Consider the following 19,239-nt stretch of genomic DNA (forward strand, 5'->3'; position numbering starts at 1 on the left):
CAGGACTAAACTAAGGACTGATGGATTTGATACAGTTTGTCAGTTAGGTACTGTACACACCTTGTAGACCTTGGCACAGTACTCAAAGGAGCGCGGGTTGTTGACGTCATACACCAGACAGACCACGTCACACGCCAGGTCCTCCTCTGAGAGGAAGTCAAAGTCTGGCATCACCTCATGAAGCTACAGGGAGGCAAAAGAGGAGAGAAGAGAAGAGTGAAGCGGGGAGAAGAGGAGAGAGGGKTGAAGAGGGGAGAGGGAAGAAGGGGGAAATAGCTGAGACGGTTCAATGTCAACGTTTCAGCAGAAAGGCCTCTCTCAAGACCAGTCTTGTTCTATAGTATGTAACTCGACAGGTGATTAACATTCACTGTGTAGCACTGAACATATTAGTTTCCAAAACATAYGAGGGGAAAACACTCATAATTTACTGCTAGACAGCTGGACACACATAAAACACAGTATTATAGATTATACAACTGRGCAGAAAGCATGACACGGGGAGAGAGATGCACMGCCTCACCAGTAAGTACTTCTCCTGGCCGTAGACATACGTGGTGTTGATGGAGTAAAACGATTTATGGTCTTCTTTGATCTTCCGCTGTTTCTGTTAAGTAACGCAGAAACACACATTCACCACTCCAAACGGATACAACAGTACCTTTTATTCCTCACTGCTAAATAGTTAAGTTTGTATAATAATAATACTACTACTAATAATAATAATAATAGATAGTTTGCTATGTCTTAAGAGTTAGTAACACAGTAACAGACCCGTGTCACCATGGCTACTTAAGAGTATCTATAAAACAGAACTGTGTGCTTAGCAGGTAGCAGTGTGCCTTCGATGGAAAAGCCATGATCATGTTCATTAGGCACCAAAATGAGGGAAAAAACTGAATGAAACAGGGAGGGACTACCTGAATTTGTCCAATAAGGAAAAAAACATATTTGTTGCATTGCAAAACATTTTGCTGGGGTGTGCCATAACGAATACACCCCAGTTGATCGGTAGCTCCAGGGACTCACCAGCAGGTTGCGACCCAGGAAGGCCTGCAGGAAGCTGGTCTTGCCACTCCCCCTGGCTCCCAGAATGTTGCAGCGGAACACGCTGCGCTGCGTCTGCTTCTTCTGCAGGTCGATGYGCTTGTTACGGGTCACTGAGGGAGGAGAGACGGGTCAGGAACAAGGGCACGAGATACACAGATGCATGTGCRYGCAAACACACACACAACTCTAGTGACTGTAGATTTAGAGTAACTCACCACTAATTAGGTTTCAAATGTGCAAACAGAGAGGCCACAATAATTAACACCAATACATGACAAGCATATAAACCTGGTCACGCACGCTCACATTACCTGTGAATGGCTGCTGCCTGGGACTCCTGCTCACAGATGATTGAGTAGCCAAGGGTAGCCCAGGTACTCCAAGCAGCGCTGCACATCCAGGTTATGTCGGTTAACCTGGCCAATCAGACAATTGAAAGCCTGTTAGGTGTGTGTGTGTGTCTGTGGGGGCTTTGGTACACATCTACGTAGCATATGAAAGTGAAGAAGAAGTTTGAGTTCCAGCAAAGCGCTATATAACTTGCATTACCAAATCATTCAAGTTAGACATAGGTAACAGGTAGTGGGAGTCCAGGTATACTGGCCTAACTCACGTCACTGTGACAGGTAACCCTGGTAGGTGATCCAGCCCTGGTCGTTGGTACCACACTGTGTTGTTGACGTCGGGACCCCAGGGCATGTAGGGAAACACTTGAACAGGTCCTTTACTTCCTCTGGAGACAAGGCACAGTCTCTTCCTGAAACACACACACCACACACACACAACACACACACACACACACACACACACACACACACACGAGTTAGACCCCTGTTCTAAAAATATGCTAGCTTTGTGTAGGGTTGCAACATTCCGGTAACTTTCCCAAAAGCCGGTTGGGAGGATTCCTTCCCTGCTTATTCCTCCCTGATTCCGGTAAACTACCAACTGGGACTTTGGGGAAAACCTGTGAATGTTGTGCTGTGAGGCAGAAGTAACACAACAGTAGGAGGAGTTATTCAGTCCTAGACTACTTTGTCGTGCGGTCAAAGACACTCTGGAGGAAGAGGTACGCGTTTGTGGTTTGAGCTCGGTGGTTGCAGTCAGCAGGTATTTTAGCCTGGCCACGGACAAGAGAACATTCCGGCATTAATCGCCTTAAAAGTCTATGGCTTAAACTGGCATTGTTCAAAAGGCTCACCCTGGAAAGACCTAGTGCTACTTGCAAGTCATAACAAGTAGTGTAAGATGCACCCACAGACAGGCTTGATGGTCAGTAGGTTTCAATCAACGTTAAACCATCTTTGAACACTGTCTAAAGAAAGTGAGAGCCTGTAGAGCAGATGTCCTTTATCTGCTATTGACTGAAACTGAATTGGGCTCAGAGTCATTGTTATGCTCGTCCAGCCTTACATAAAACAGGTGTATATTTCCCTCTTTCTGCCCAGAGGTGTAAGAGTTGCCCAGACGTACGGCAGGCGTTGTGTTCTGTAGGGCACGAAATGGAAGAAAGCACTCAAACACAGAGTGAAAGTTATTACTATCTACACTTGTCCAGAACAGGTCGTTTTTTTGTTTTTCTGCTGTAAAGCGTTTTTACTACGATGTGCCCTAATGTACACGACCCTGGTCCAGGGGTTCAAGTGTCCACTCACAGGGGGAACAGGTATTCCTGGTGAAGCTCCACAAGTCGTCGTCGTACCCGAACCTCGCACCAGCACCGTCCAGGTGGTTCTCGGGACGCCCCCTCTGGATGAAAGCGTGTGCAGGAACAAGAACCCTAGTGGCCAATCAGGACGAAGAATGGATACACGTCAGAGATACACCCAGACACAACGTTTAGAGATGGACACAGTACACTGGTAAAGGGTTATTAAATATGTTATTCATGCATGACCTTTAGTGAAGGTTTACAGAAGAGAGTACAAGGGAGAGTGGGCAGAGAATTAGAGAGATTTAATGAGAGATGGAAAGAGAGATTGAATGAGGGAGATGGAGAGAGATTGAATGAGAGTGATGGGAGAAAGAAATAGAGAGATGGAGAAGAATAGGAGAGAGATGGAGAGAGAATAGAGAGAGATTGAATGGAGAGAGATGAATAGAGAGATGAATGAGAGAGATGGATAGAGAATAGATAGATATTGAATGAGAGAGAATAGAGCAAGTGAATGAAAGAAGGAAGGCCTACAGTGTGGTCAGTCTCACCTTTGAGCGTGAGTCCGTTGTCCTCGACTCCGTCCGTCATGTTCTTCCTCACCACGTTCTTGACATCCTCTAAGGCCTGGGGCGCCAGGGGCATGTTGAAACACGTCCTCTACCAGACACACAACACACCATGTGTACACCACACACGAACTACTATACCCACAAAACAGAAACTACTATACCCACACAGAACTACTATATCCACACAGCTCCAAACTCCAACGTATATACCCACACAGATAATACTATACCCACACAGAACTACTACTATACCCACACAGAACTACTATACCCACACAGAACTACTATACCCACACAGAACTACTATACCCACACAGAACTACTATACCCACACAGAACTCGAGTGATGAATGAAAGCCTACACACGGCACAATGCTGCATCCAAGTGCTTCAACAATAAATCACTCAACACACATCCCCTAAACACAACTGAACATACGCCTGGTGAGACMAAAATGGGCAAGAACCAGTCTATTCCAACATATCTGACACAGCTACTAATGTAACGTGGTTTGGGATATTTGAAATCATAAGCAGATAAGTATAGAGCTTTGCACCATTTACTATTTACTACAGAAGATGCTCTGAAAGGGTTTCTAAATCAACCACCTGTCTGCAGGCTACCGGTGAACCCACTAACAACCTATCCCTCCCTCTCTCTCTCTCTTCCACTCAAGTTAAAATAAACTGCCATTGGAAAACGAAGTAAATCAGGTTATTTCACTTCAGCCAGATCAAGCACACAAGCCTGCAGCTACAGCCAAGAAAGGTTTTCCCACAAGGTTTATTTTCCCAGTGAGGCTCCAACCTGGAAGAAGTTGAGTTCTTTGTCGTTGAGGATGCCATCGTTGTCCAGGTCCGACACTTTGAAGATGCGAGTTAGAGACTTGATACAAGACGGCTTCATCTGAAAAAACACAAAGTATACATTTGAAATATGTAAAATATGATATTTTTGGAGAGCTAAAAAGTAGATGTTGCCTGTGTACCCATGCTAGCGCTAGAAACTTTTTGATTGCRTAACCTGACCAGGAAAAGTATTTCCTGATCAGACTACATAGTTAGGGTAGCTAGGGACCACGAGTTTTCCCTCTGCCCTCCTCACCTCCTTCTCCTCTGGGCAGTACAGGGGTCCTGTAGGGTGGAGCACTGCCTTCTGGGCATAGTAGAACAGCTCTGAGATGTTCTTCAGGTTTTTGGCAGATGCATTCGACAAACACAAGAACAGTAACCTCAAAACCAGCTAGAACATAAGCATGACAAAACACATAGATACGGTCAAACCTCAAAACCAGCTAGAACAATCACTGCACAAACACATAGATTACAGTAACCTTCCAAAAACCAGCAGAACCAATACACTGACACACATAGATACTTAGTACCTCAAAACCAGCTTAGAACCAAGTACACTGACAAACACATAATCAGTACACCTCAGAAACCAGCTAGAAACAATACACTGACAAACACATAGATACAGTACCTCAAAACCAGCTAGAACAAAACACTGACAAACACAGATAAACAGTAACCTCAAAACCAGTAGAAAAATACACTGACAACACAAGTATACAGTAACCTGCAAAACCAGCGTAGAACAATACACTGACAACACACACAGAATACAGTAACCTCAAAACCAGCTAGAACAATACACTGACAAAACACACAGATAAGTAACCTCAAAACAGCAACAACTACACTGCAAAACACAGAATACAGTAACTCAAAACCAGCTAGAACAATACACTGACAAACACACAGATACAGTAACTCAAAAACCAGCTAGAACAATACACTGTCAAACACACAGATACAGTAACCTCAAACCAGCTAGAACAATACATGACAACACACAGATACAGTAACCTCAAAACCAGCTAGAACAAAACACTGACAAACACACAGATACAGTAACCTCAAAACCAGCTAGAACAATACACTGACAAAACAAAGATACAGTAACCTTCAAAACCAGCTAGAACAATACATGACAACACACAGATACAGTAACCTCAAAACCAGCTAGAACAATACACTTGACAACACACCGAAATACAGTAACCTCTCAAAACAAGCTAGAACAATACACTGACAAACACACAGTACAGTAACCTCAAAAACCAGCTAGAAAACAAACACTGACAAACACACAGATACAGTAACCTCAAAACCGACTAGAACACTACACTGACAAACCACACAATACAGTAACCTCAAAACCAGCTAGAGAACAATACACTGACAAAACAGATACAGTAACCAAAACAGCAGAACAATACACTACAAACACACAGAGTACATAACCTCAACCAGCTAGAAGAATACACTGACAAAACACAGACGTAACCTCAAAACCGCTTAGAACATACCTACCAAACCAAAGATCAGTAACCTCAAACCGCTAGACAACACTGACAAACACAAAATCAGTAACCTCAAAACCGGGGAACAATTACACAGAGAAAAAGACCCCTGCTTGGTCTAACAACCATGTATTGTAAGGAGACAGGAAACCATTATGTTCACTTTAGTAACATCTTTAGGGCTAAGGCAACTGCATCTCAGTGCAAGAGGCGTTCACTGCAGTCCCTGGTCGAATCCAGGCTGCATCACATCCGGCCGAGATGCGAAAATTGGCCTAGCGTCATCCGGGTTTGGTCGGAGTCGGCCGTCATTTGTAATAATAATTTGTTCTTTAACTGACTTGCTATTTAAATAGAAGGTTACATTTACCAAGGCTAAAACCATGTTGTTACAGAGCAATATGGTAGTGTAGGACATCACTGTTGAAATAAAGGGTGAGCTGGGCATTTTCCATTGTACGGTGTAAACCATGTGTAAACATGTGTATGACAAACCTGACTAATCACCTATCCCTCTTTAACTACTTGGTTATACACATCAAATGGTTCTCAATCAGCTTGAGATGTTGCATTTACGTGCATTGCAGATTTATGGTGCTTCAGTGGAAAAAACACTCAAGCCGCAAGACCAACTCTTAGTGGTCTAAATGAGTCCTGGAAAGCAGAACGTCCATCTCTCAATGTGAAACTAGGGCCAGAAACAGCCAGGCTATAACACATAGTGGCTTGCCATGACAAGGGGCTAATTCCACAGGGGGGAGAGAGGTGTACAATGTTAAATATGTAGAGACTGAACAGTGTTGCATCACGTACAAGTACCCATGAACCTTGTGCAGACAACTGCATAACGGATCCTGCGCAGGTTGTCACTTTAACACATCTGGACTGTGTGTGTTGTGTTGTTCCAACACGTCGTCCCCTCCACCTCTACTACTTTATCCTGTAACTAATCTAGCCAGAGAGGACATGTGACTGGGCTGTCACATGAGACCAATGGAAGAAGTAATGTGCCAACCACTTTCCTCCATGTAGAAGTGGCGTCTCAGCACACAGTGCACACACTCAGTAGAACGACCGACGGGGGCATGTTCATTAGACACAAAATTAAATTAAAAAACGGATCTGAAAAGGGCTAATTTACTATGTGGACTTGGCTAATAAACGCTTATTTTTATTTTACGTTGCAAAATGTTTTATTTTGTGTGCCATAATGAATACTGCCAGTCTCTGCAGCAAAAGACAGACTAATATACCAGCCATCAGATACATTCTAACTGGAGTCAGGAGTTAGCTGAAACATTAGGAGTCTCCCAGCCCAGGGCCAGCAGACAACCTACATCACAAGGTCAATGCATCAATTAGATGTTTTACGCCGTTTCAGCTGTTTGGATTTCAGAACCGGGATAGAATATGAACATTGTTGATCAAAGTTCTACAGCCTGAATTCAATTAATCAGTGATCAGAGACCCTTTAAATACATTTCTAGTGCTTTTATACATTTTGATTGAGCCTCAACTCAAGTGTAACACAACTTTCATTAGCCTAGCTATATGGTCATTCTCAATGTACTCTTGCTAGGCACTCGTCAGTTTAGCCCCAAAATGGCGGCGTAAACAGAGGCCACCAGTCAGTGTTCTCTTACCTCCACGCAGGTCTCAATGTCAGAGTACTGGTTCATGATGGGCAGGATGGTCTCCATACTGCTGTGTTTACCAGGTCTGACTTATTCCCCACCAGGATCAGTGGTACCCTGCAACAACATCTATATATATATATGCCATATATGTGTGCATTAAAAAAAAAATCTGTATGGGTTGCCCCAGCGGGAATCGAACCGACAACCCTTGGCATTGTAAGCTCAAATCTCTACCAACTGAACCACACAGGACCACATCATTATGACATCTTTACAACCCTCATTTAAATAACATTACAACTTCACACCAGTATCTTATTTGGCTGAGAAAACAGCCATTCATTCAAAAGGAAGGTGAATTTCATTGTCATTACATTGGAGGAGGCACAGTTAGGGCTCTGAGAAAATATCATGAAATTCATTGTTGAATGTCTCAAAAAGGATATTTTGTCCTCAGGGGTTCTAGACTCCAATAGATTGTCAGTGTCACCACAGAACAAATCTTCAAGCTACAGTATGTTATACTAAACTCTAACAGTATCCAGGCAGACTTAGCCTTGACACGATACCTATTAAATAAATCCAGGCTCAATTCAAGACAACGTTATCTGGCTGTCTGCCGGAACACACAAAGCAGAATAAATATAAGGTCCTTTAAAACCTACTGTATGTAAATATAGTGTTCTATATGGAAAACAAACATGTGATTCTAGGTGACAACATGAGGCTAAAAACATTAGGACTGTTTTTCTCAGGAAATATAGTCACTTCATGTTTTGTTTCCTTGCCACGATACTCAGGGTATCGCGATACTGGTATTGTGACAACCCTAAAATCAATGTTGTCTGGCTGTCTGCGCCATACAAACTGACTTTCAACATACTTGTATAATGGTACATTAAATCAACGACAGGAGACAGAGGGGGCTGCAATTCAACTTACAGCTAAGAGGTGACAACAATGTCCATGACCTTCTGCTTCCATATGGAAAACTGATCCATCCTATCACAGTGTCTTTTTTTATTTGACCCTTTTTCTCCCCAATTTTATTGTATCCAATTGGTAGTTACAGTCTTGTCTCACGCTGCAACTCCGTAGGACTCGGAAGAGGCGAAGGTCGAGAAGCCGTGCGTTCTCCAAAACACACCCAACCAAGCGCACTGCTTCTTGAACAACGCCCGTTAACCCGGAAGCCAGTCACACAATCGTGTCAGCGTGCATTGCGCCCAGCCGCCACAGGAGTCGCTAGAGCGCGATGGGACAAGGACATCCTGCCGGCCAACCCTCCCCTAACCCGGACGACGCTGGGCAGATTGTGCCCGCCCCATGGGTCTCCGGTTGCGGCTGGCTGCGACAGAGCCTGGACTCGAACCAGGATCTCTAGTGGCACAGCGATGCAGTGCCTTAGACACTGCACCGCTCGGCAAGCCGTATCACACGTCTTTCATTATATAGCCATTATTCATTCAGTAACCTTTCCTCCATTATCACATTGATATGGAGTAGGTTACACAACAGTTACAAGGTAGTGTACTTTCCCTTGTCTATGACATAACTGGTCATATAGCAGGCTGGTTTATAATGAATGGATGTAATTGAAATAACTTGACACCTGTTTCAATCTACTAAGTGAAATGTGGCAAAGCTGTCAAAAACTACACCACACTTCAGGTGTTGGAGCAGTCTTTTCCACATCCCAGCTGGGGATTTAGTAGGAGACTGTATACCCCACTGTCCCTGAACAAGGGGAGACACACACACATGCAGACACCCATGCACACTGCACACACACCTGCTATCCTTGTCCGTCCTGTCGTTTATGAGGGAATCCAATGGCTTTGTCACCTAGGAGAGAGAAAACACATACAAACCTGTACAGCTGCAAGGCAAGACTCAGGCCTGCCCTGCGCCCTCTTGAAGTACAAGCAATATGGCCGACATGGTGAACAGAGTTAACAACGGGCAGGCAGTGGGCTGTTACTAAATCAAGACATCTGAATGTCAGCTATTCGTCAGAGAGAATGCTTGGTTTATAAACTGACCTTCTCAATGGACTTCTTGTTGTTGACTGAGTAAACTATGCAAATAACATTTGCCTGTAAAAAAGAGAGACAATGTTATTCTACCTTGKTGGGGATAGATGTTTACTTTATGGGGATAATACAGGGTTAAAATGGTATCCTACCAACCTTCGATATTTCTTGATACAACTGCTCGTCTGACTGTTCTGCTTCTACAGACACAAGACAACAACATCAAAAGACAGTATGATATTGTCTTGTCAATCTGACACGTCTCCTACTCCACTGTCCTAAGTACTGTCAGTAGAACACAGTTTCCAGTCATAACATGCATTGACTGAATCCCTGGTCTGAAAAATAACAGTCTGTCTGTAGCGGCAGTCTAGTAACACTGAACAGTGTTCAGTATTAAACATTCAGTATTGATTGATGTTCAGGCTGTATGGTCTGTGGTGTTACCTGAGTAGTCCACTATGTGTGTGGGGACTCTCTCTGGAGTTACGTCTGCTGGGATGGTGATCTCCTCCGCTCGAAGGGGAACGTCGTCAGGGAACTCCTCGCTGACCAATGACATGATCAGAGACGTCTTCCCCACTTTGGCTGTGGAGACGAGAGTACAAGTGTGTGAGTCAGACAGAAGCATCAGTGTGTGATTGCAATCAGGAKAGCATGATTCCAGATCTGTTTGTGCTGTCTTGCCAACTCCTATGGTCATGTGACAGTGACAATGACCATAGGAGTTGGCGAGACGGCACAAACAGATCTGGAACCAGGCTACAATGAGGAGATACTCCCTGTGATGGAGATCATCTCACACAGGGAGACATCATTAATTGAGCTTTAGTGTCACCGCTCAACATTGTACCATACAATGTGCAGGTTTCAAGTTAATGTCACGTGCACAAGTACAGTGCCATGCCGTTCTTGCCATTTCTAACCCCAACAATGCAGTAATCAATATCAACGTAGACCTAAAAATAACAAGGTAGAGCACAAACATGAGTTATAGAAATAAGAACAACATGAAGTAAGTATGCTATATACATGGTCCGTTCCAATAGCATATTTACAATGTGCAGAGATACTGATTGAGGTATATATGTATAGGGGTAAGGTGACTAAGCATCAGGAAATATGATAAAAAGAGTAGCATATATGATGAATGTCTGTGAGTGCATAGAGTCAGTATAAATGTGTGTGTATGCTGTGTGTGTGAGAAAATGAAGCTTTTGTGTGTGTGTGTGTTTAGAGTCCTGTGAGAGCTAGCTATTTAGCAGTCTTATGGCTTAGGGAAAGAAGCCCTTCAGGAGCCTGTTGGTGTCAGACTTGATGCACAGGTACCGCTTGCCGTGCGAAAGTAGAGAGAACAGTCTATGGCTTGGGTGGCTGGAGTCTTCAACGATTTTCCGGGCCTTCCTTTGACACAGCCTGATATAAAGGTCCTGAATGACAGTGATGTACTGGCCTGTCACCACCCTCTGTAGCGCCATGCATCGAGGCGGGTACTGTTGCCATACCAAGCAGTGATGCAGCCAGTCAAGATGCTCTCGATGGTGCAGCTGTAGAACTTTGAGGCTTTGAAGCCAATGTCAAACCTTCCCAGCCTCCTGAGGGGAAGAAGTCGCGCCTTCTTCATGACAGTGCACGTGTGTCAGCCATTTTAAGTTCTGATGATTTGCACACTGAAGAACTTGACGCTTGCGACCAGCTCCACTGCAGCCCCAGGGATGTGGATGGGGAGTGCTCGCCCCCTCCCCGTTTCCTGTAGTCCAAGATCAGCTCCTTGGTCTTACTGACGTTGAGGGAGGTTTTGCTCCGAACCACACTGTCATGTCACTGACATCCTCCCTGTAGGGTGTCTTATCGTCGCTGGTGATCAGGCCTACCACCGTCATGCCGTCCGCAAACTTTATGTGTTGGAGTCATGCGCGGAGAACAGGACGGAACTAAGCGCACACACCCCTGTGGGGACCCCTGTTGAGGGTCAGCGTGGCGAGGTGATGTTGCCTACCCTCACCACCTGGGAGGCCCGTCAGGAAGTCCAGGATCCAGTTGCAGAGGGAAGTGTTCAGTCCCAGGCCCTAAGCTTGGTAACGAGCTTGGAGGGGACAATTGTGTGAACGCTGAGCTGTAGTCAATGAACAGCATTCTCACATAGGTATTCCTCTTATCTAGGTGGGTGAGGCAGTGTAGAATGCAATTGAGATTGTGTCGCTATGGATCTGCATACATTACAGACTGTTAGACTGATGTGTTGACTGACTGAAGTGTAAGATAAGAGCAGCTGCAAGAATGAACAGGTACTAGTTAAGTGTTGGAGTGTCTTATTAAATTCCATGACTTGATTGAATCCAGCACCATAGTGCACAGCCAGGGACAGAGGGCTGCAGATACTAACAGAGAGTTGCAGTTCTGATACGTTTTAACATGCATCCTTTTTCCTACCATAGCATTGATCTAACACCAATGAGGGGTTTTATCAAGCCGGGTTCAATTTGCCTGCAGTAGCTTTCACCCATATTATGTTGAGTCAGATCAGTGAATGGGCTCCTGCTTCAAGGGCGGTAGGACAATTCATCAGGTTCAAGAACAGGGGCAGCCTCTGCAGGTGTGTGGAAAGGACTTGTATCCATGGACACTTGAGCTGTGTTTACAGTCTGGTGCCCAATTCTGGTCCTTTTACACTACTACTTGGTCTTTTGACCAATCAGATCAGCTCCTTTTCCAGTAATTGGGAAAAAGATCAGTAGTGGGCTGTCTGTGTAAATGCATCCTTGGTTGCTGAGTGATATCACCAACGTTAGCATACACACGTATGGTTTTGGYTGCCCTCTCAAGGGACCTGTCAGCAACGCCAAAGAGAATGTGTCTATGAGAATGTGTCAATGTAGGTCAGCCAGCCAGTTGCATCTGATAAACAGATGTGAGTGAAGAACACAGGGCAGAAAGGACAACCAGCGTGTTGTCACAAGTTCCTTTAAAGGTCTCAATTCTATCACATCCTACCCACGTTACTACAAAATGTGATCATTGACAATAGTCGCTCTCAAAACAAATGTAAATGRCATACCTTAAAAATTGATGCATTGTGGATATGGGAGAAGATGAATGTAAATGAAATAGGGCCCGAATTTGCAAAGCGCACTAGATGTGGCTATGGGGATTTGGGAGAAGTGTATTGTGGAGGCCAAATGCTGCAAAGTGGCCAAATGGCTAAAATACACAGAACTGAGCAGAACCTGATTTCTACTGGTTCCATTGAATAAAATGTCAAGCTGACACAGTGTGCACGAGGACAGATCGATAGTGCAAAGCGTATGCAAGGTTGAGTGAGTGTTCTATTGATACGATCCTAACCTACATTACTAGCTAGCTAGTTAAATACTGTGGCTAGAAGTTACACCAAACATAGTTTAAATAACTATAGCTACTGTGTGTATTACTAAGTGAACAAACCAACAGTCTTTATTAACTAACCAATCGCATTTGACTGCGGCATTTGCTAGTTAGCTAGGTATTTTGTTGGCTAAACGTCTTCACAATGTCACATTGAATCAGTTCGATGCGATGGTATTCTTCGTTGTGCGGTCATTCAAAACACAACCTAGTTGTACATTCGTATATACAGTGTATTTTGATTAATTGAATGTATTCGCGGAGTTAAGCTAGCTAGCTAATTACTGTGTAGGCATCAAGCGCCAGCTATATTTAATGAATCAGCCACTTACGTTCCCCAACGAGTAATATCCTCACGTCCTTCCTCATATTTGCAACTGTTTTTTTATTCACAAATCAATAAAGTCTATGTTCAATCATAAATATCATCTATTATTTGATGGCGCCTACAGCAGTTTATCTAATGCCAGGCCTGCGCAGTTTAGACTGCGCTGTCAAACTTGTGTTCGGCGCCTCTTTCTTTGTAGGACAAAACGGACGGAGGAATTTTATCCGTTAATTCGTTATCTTTTCTCTCGCTTCTTGTACAATTGAAGTTCCACGCTCAACAGCGATGCCAATTCTTGTAAATGACATAATTGTTTAAAACGCTATATTTCTTTATTTTCTGTACTTTCATGACATTATGCACGAATATTTCAGACGCACACCTCCTCCAGCTGACCTCCAATACCCGGCAACTACGGCAAGCAGTAGCAGACAAACACTGTCGAAACATAATAGACAACGCATCTGCTACCCTCTAGCGCTCACCTCATGTGGTGACATTGGCTTGGAATTCAAATGTAGTGGCGTGATTTGATTTTTATTGTGAAATGATAGAGGAGGCAGGGATTCAATTGCTCTCAACTCAGAAAGACGCTGCGGGCTCGAATTGAGGGTGTATGTGAGGGTATGGCATACCCTTTGTTAAAGAAAAGGGATAAAACATACCCTTCTAATACATACAGTTATTATATATTATCACAGTTTTTTATTAGTAATCACAGTTGGTATTAGATATTATTTCAGTTGATATTAAGCTCATCTGCGTGCACGTTGTCCTCACAAGGGTCTTGACCTGACTGCAGTTGGGCGTCATAACCGATTTCAGTGGGAAAATTATCACCTTCGATGGCCACTGGAGAGTGTGCACTTCATGGATGAATCCCGGCAGACAACATGTATGGCATCTTGTGGGCTAGCGGATTGCTGATGTCAACGTTGTGAATAGAGTGCCCCATGGTGGCGGTGGGGTTATTGATTTGGCAGGCATAAGCTACGGACAATGAACACATTACATTTTATCGACTGCATAGAGACTCCGTGACGAGATCCTGGCCCATTGCCGTGCCATTCATCCGCCGCCATCACCTTAAGTTTCAGCATGATATGGACGGCCTCATGTCGCAAGGATCTGTACCCAATTACTGGAATCGAAAAAATTCCCACTTCTTCCATGGCCTGCATACTCACCAACCATGTCACTAATTGAGCATGTTTGGGATTGCGCTGGATCGACAGCGTGTTCCAGTTCCCGCCAGTATTCAGCAACTTCGCACAGGTATTGAAAAGCAGTGGGACAACATTCCACATGCCACAATCAACAGCCTGATCAACTTGCGAATGGGATGTGTCGCGCTGCATGAGGCAATGTGGTCACACCAGATACTAACTGGTTTTCTGTATCTGTGACCAATAGATGCATATTTGTATTCCCAGTTGTGTAATCCATAGATTGGTGTGAATTAATTAATTTCAACAGACTGATTTCCTTATTGAAACTGTAAAATCTTTGAAATTGTTGCATGTTGCGCTTATATTTTTGTTCAGTGTAGATGATAGTCTTCAGAGTGGGTTTTTGCAGCCAATGTTGGTGGAATCTCTCTCGAAAGTCAACTCTTCCCTCAGCTCTCTCTCAAAAGTCAACTCTTCCCTCAGCTCTCTCTCAAAAGTCAACTCTTCCCTCAGCTCTCTCTCAAAAGTCAACTCTTCCCTCGGATGTTGGCTTCAGCTGAAACAAGACAAGCCAGAAAAGCGTATATTAGTTTATTCACCATATGGTGTATGAATATATACTATGTACAGTACGTGCATAGTGTGTGTTTATGTGTGTGTGTGTGTGTGAGATAGGGGGTTGGTGGCACCTTCATTTGGGAGGACGGGCTCGTGGTATAGGTTGGAGCGGAATCAGTGGCATGGTATCAAACACATGGTTTCCATGTGTTTGATGCCATTCCATCCGCTCCGTTCTGCCCATTATTATGAGCCGTCCTCCCCTCAGGAGTCTCCTGTGGTGTGAATACTGGTGACACGGCTCTTACTGGTATAGTCCTGGGGCTGCATGGGTTTAGAGATGACCTGTCTGAGGGCCTCCACCCACTCTCTCTGCTCCCTCTCCTGCTCACACATGAAGACAAACTGGCGGTCCGGCGTCTCCACTGTGACGCCACACCTCCACCTGTTGCCTCTGGTCCTTTTGGGAATGCACTCACTCACTGAGTAACCATTGGTCTCTGTGCCGATGAACACAACTCCCAGCTCCTCAGCATCCTGTAGTAAACAGACACACACAACATGTTGATAGTGTAGAGATTAGGATTCGAGTGATACACACAGGTACATAGCGAATACACACACACACACACCCTTTTGAGATGATGAGGAGGTGGATTCCTTTCTTACCAGCTGGCTTTTGAAGTAAAGGAGCTTCCTGTCTTGGGAGTCCAAGATGAACCATCTCTTTTTGAACGTCTCCCTTTGCTTCCCAACAAATACACTTTAATGTCACTGTGTTCATAATGCGATTACATTGTAACAACCAGGTCACTTTATGTTTCTTCTATCCAATGTCATTATTTAGTATGATAATCACAAAGTAACTACCTACCATAGGACCTGTCTTCTCCATGTATCCTTCTTTGAGGTAGTTTCTGGTAATTCTAGTCCTCAACTGTCAGAATACACATAATGAAGAGGAATACAGAAGAAGCATTTATAAGCATCAATTAATTTATTGCTAATTGCAACAGTAGTTATTGATTGCTACGGTTGCTGAATATGTCCTTAGGCACTAGGAACCACTGTCTGTTCTTCAGGAAATATTTACATCTAAATATACTGGTATTCTGCAACATAAAACCAAGCCAATAGTTACTGGAAATACTATCTTGTGACACCCTCTCAAAGCTGAAACGTGTTGAACTTCCTCTAATGCATTGATTCATAGAAGTATGTCTTAACAACACCCTATAGTTTCACGTTTTATTAGTCGTATGTACAGGATACACATGGTGTACACCGTCCAATGAAATGCTTACTTGCAAGTTCTTTCTCGACAATKCAACAACAATAAGAAMATCTAAGAATAACAACATAAAGTAAATGGCTCAGTAGAATATAATAGACATTTTATCATAAGTATAATACAGGAATTTATAGTATGTTTCCACCCTAAAGTGAATGGTCTACAGGGGACAATAAAAATACCAAATTCATGTGGGGGAGACATTGGTAGCCTCTGATTTGATGGAAATAGATACTGTGCCGGTACAAACATGGTTGAAAAGAAGGGCATATACCAGAGAGAACTTTACTGAAATATAGTCTAACAAACACTTACTTCTTTATCACTTCCTGTGGGGTATGCTGTTTTCAGGTAGGCAAAGCGAGCAGCTCGAATGGCATTGAACCAGTTGACAATCTCCTGAGCAGGGAAGACTAGTAAGCTTTACACACTGATATACAGCATAATCTGCTACAGGAGGATGCCATAAAAACTATCTCCAACCAACTGTGAATACAAGCAGATCAACAAAGATCTCAGACAAAAAATACTAACAAAASCTTGTTTTGCAAAGTTGTAAATATTTTAGCATGGCTTCTTGCTCACTTATCCACTTCCTCGTGTTTTGGATGAGGCCATGTGGCGGCAARCGTCTTTCTCTTATCTCACCTGGTAGTACCAKGAGATCAGTTTGTGATTTATCMAACTCCTCTGTAGTTTTCACTTTCATAACAAACATATGGCAAAGGAGTTGTATAAAGCACACAGTGACAGATCTTTGATCACCAGGCTATAYAAAAGCTACTCTTCTATAATAAAGAGAGAAATACAGAGAGAAATGCCCACCTCTCCACTTTCGTGGTAGACAAAAATACTTCTGGTGTGGCTGTCTTCCTGGTAGGTAATCTGCAGACCATGKGCGTGACCAATTTTCTCAGGTTGAAAGGTCACATTCACGTCTTTGATGGAGATGAGCGCTTTGGGCCCTTTGGACGGCTGAGGGCGCAGAGTGATGATGCGTACAATGCAAGCCCAGTGAAAGCTCAACAATGTGGCTTAACTATTTGTAAGCCTGACTTGAGAGAAAACTGAACGTCATAGTCAAATGATGTTAAGATGATTCACAAGTGAACCCCTGTAAATATTAGCAGAGCTATGGAACTGAACTCTTTTCACCTTTCAGTAGTCACACTTTCAAAGTATGTGACCATAAACAATTTAGAAATTTGGCCGTGCAGCAAAGCTACCCAGCATGTCAATGGCTCCTCACACTTACATCCTCCTTGTTGTAGTAAGCCAGGGTGAATTCCTTCTCAGACAGAACAAACTTCCTTCTCTGAAACTGTCCCTTCCCCTTCTTCCACAGCATCCCTTCATAGAAACCTGGAATGGACCGAAAGAAGTGTACTCTGTTACGTTTCCGTAACTCATCAATACATGTGGGTATGACGCTCATGTCTCTGTGTGTGGTTTTCACTCAAGTGAACGATGCTCTGCTGTAGGTCTACAGAAGTGTCAGTGTGACAAGAATAGGTTTTTCTTGTCAGTGTACAATGAACAAACTACATTGACCCTGCAAAATGCCTCACTGTGGACAATATTTCCATTTCAATGTATGTCATTTAGCAAACGCTTTTATCCAAAGCGATCTACAGTCATGCGCGCATACATTTGTCATGTATAGGTGGCCCTGGGAATTAAACCTACTATCCTGGCRTTTCAAGAGCCATGCTCTAACAACTGAGCTACAGAGGACCACAATTAAAATACAGAAATATAGAAGAAATGGCAGAGGTTCTATGTGTTATAACATGTCATTTGAACGTCCACAGACAAGCAGTAAAGCCAGTTCACCTGTCGTGTAGGCCAGTGGAGGATACTTTGTCTCGCCGGTAAATTCCATCCTCTCATATTTTGCTCTTATCCACTGCTCCCTTAAGACGCTGGGGGTAAAAAGAATGAGATGTTCTACAGTTTCACAGGCTTATCGGATCATTGAGTCCACAGTTTCTCCTGCATTGTTTTAGAAAGGGTGAATAGAAACCCTAAGTATTGTCCATTGCATTTATTTTTCTTAAACCTTCAAAAGACAAATMATKTTTCATTGGGAAGGAGAGACAACAATTGACTGGTTAAATGATTTATAATTCCACTGTCATAAGTTCCACTTCTTTATTTTTTTTAACAAAACAATCTTTTCCTTCCCTTTCCTACATTGGTGCGCAAAGTCAGCATCCTTCAACTTCCCTAAATGCTGCCATTCGTTTGTACAAAAACGAGTGCCCGGTGCCAAGAGCACTTGTCAGTGAAGTAGTGAAATGACCTGGGATGGCAACACTTACGCACAATCTTCTTTCTGGGGCCGGTAGTAGAATGCTGGGACTGCTTTCTCATAGATGGCTCTGCCTGTGGCATTTCCATTGGTTTTCATGAACTTTGTTCACAAACAAACACCCCAAAAGAAGGAAATTGACAGAGAACATAAATACATTGTATTGATTAAGATTGCAAACCAAACCAGTACCCAAATTGGTCCTCCAAGATGAGAACCTGGAGTGTAATTGTCATATAGTGGTCACAAAACCTGGTCTTGAAGAGATACTGGTTGTGAAGGCTTTTATTCCACCCCAGCACAAAGTTAATGATCATTTTTGATGGATTGATCTGGTTAGTGTTGGGCTGGAACGAGACACCTGAACACCCTGTAAGATCTCCAGAACCAGGGTTGGTGTTGACCACTGCTGTAAGAGATCCATTCAGTACCTTCACTAGCTCGTCATCCCAGAAGTCGAGTCGTATGGATTTGACGCGGCTGATGTTGGACAGGTTGCGGTGCACTCCAGAGCAGTTCAGACACACAAATAAACCCAGCTTATAGGACGCCCAGTCAGGATCTATACAGTGTATGCAGAGGACGGGAGGATCACCAGAAAGAGACAAGGCTCAAGATCACTCAAAACTCATGGAAAAACAGAGATCAAAGAATRAATGACCATCTCTGTGTGGTGTCACTCAGCACTGAAAATCACTGATATCTATCAAAATAGTCAATGGTGACCAGGCCGGTCCTGACTATTCGGTCACCCTAGGAAGACAAAAATATTGCTGCCCCTGCAAAACTAGAAATAGTACCAGTAAGCAAACTGACGTTGAAAAGACGTATTTTCCAGACGTTGAAGTTAAATTCATTTTTGGTTCTGAATGAAAGGTGAAAA

General features: G+C 43.5%; 1 protein-coding gene and 1 pseudogene across 1 annotated transcript; both read right to left on the bottom strand.

The window, feature by feature from the left end:
- Positions 1-39: 39 nt before the first annotated feature.
- On the bottom strand, positions 40-13,445 carry LOC112078298 (mitochondrial Rho GTPase 1-A-like; annotated as a pseudogene).
- A 264-nt stretch (positions 13,446-13,709) lies between these two features.
- Positions 13,710-18,913, bottom strand: LOC112078297 (arf-GAP with dual PH domain-containing protein 2). Its single transcript, XM_024144587.2, has 10 exons — positions 18,788-18,913; positions 18,367-18,458; positions 17,879-17,967; positions 17,301-17,407; positions 16,871-17,020; positions 16,361-16,444; positions 15,629-15,691; positions 15,424-15,501; positions 15,063-15,291; positions 13,710-14,752 (listed from the first exon to the last, which is right to left on the bottom strand). The coding sequence occupies exons 2-10, from the start codon at positions 18,453-18,455 to the stop codon at positions 14,724-14,726; spliced, it is 918 nt and encodes a 305-aa protein (XP_024000355.2). The 5' UTR covers positions 18,456-18,458; positions 18,788-18,913; the 3' UTR covers positions 13,710-14,723.
- Between the last annotated feature and the right edge of the window lie 326 nt (positions 18,914-19,239).

This window comes from Salvelinus sp. IW2-2015, unplaced genomic scaffold (genome assembly GCF_002910315.2).
Source record: "Salvelinus sp. IW2-2015 unplaced genomic scaffold, ASM291031v2 Un_scaffold5513, whole genome shotgun sequence".
Taxonomy (NCBI): domain Eukaryota; kingdom Metazoa; phylum Chordata; class Actinopteri; order Salmoniformes; family Salmonidae; genus Salvelinus; species Salvelinus sp. IW2-2015.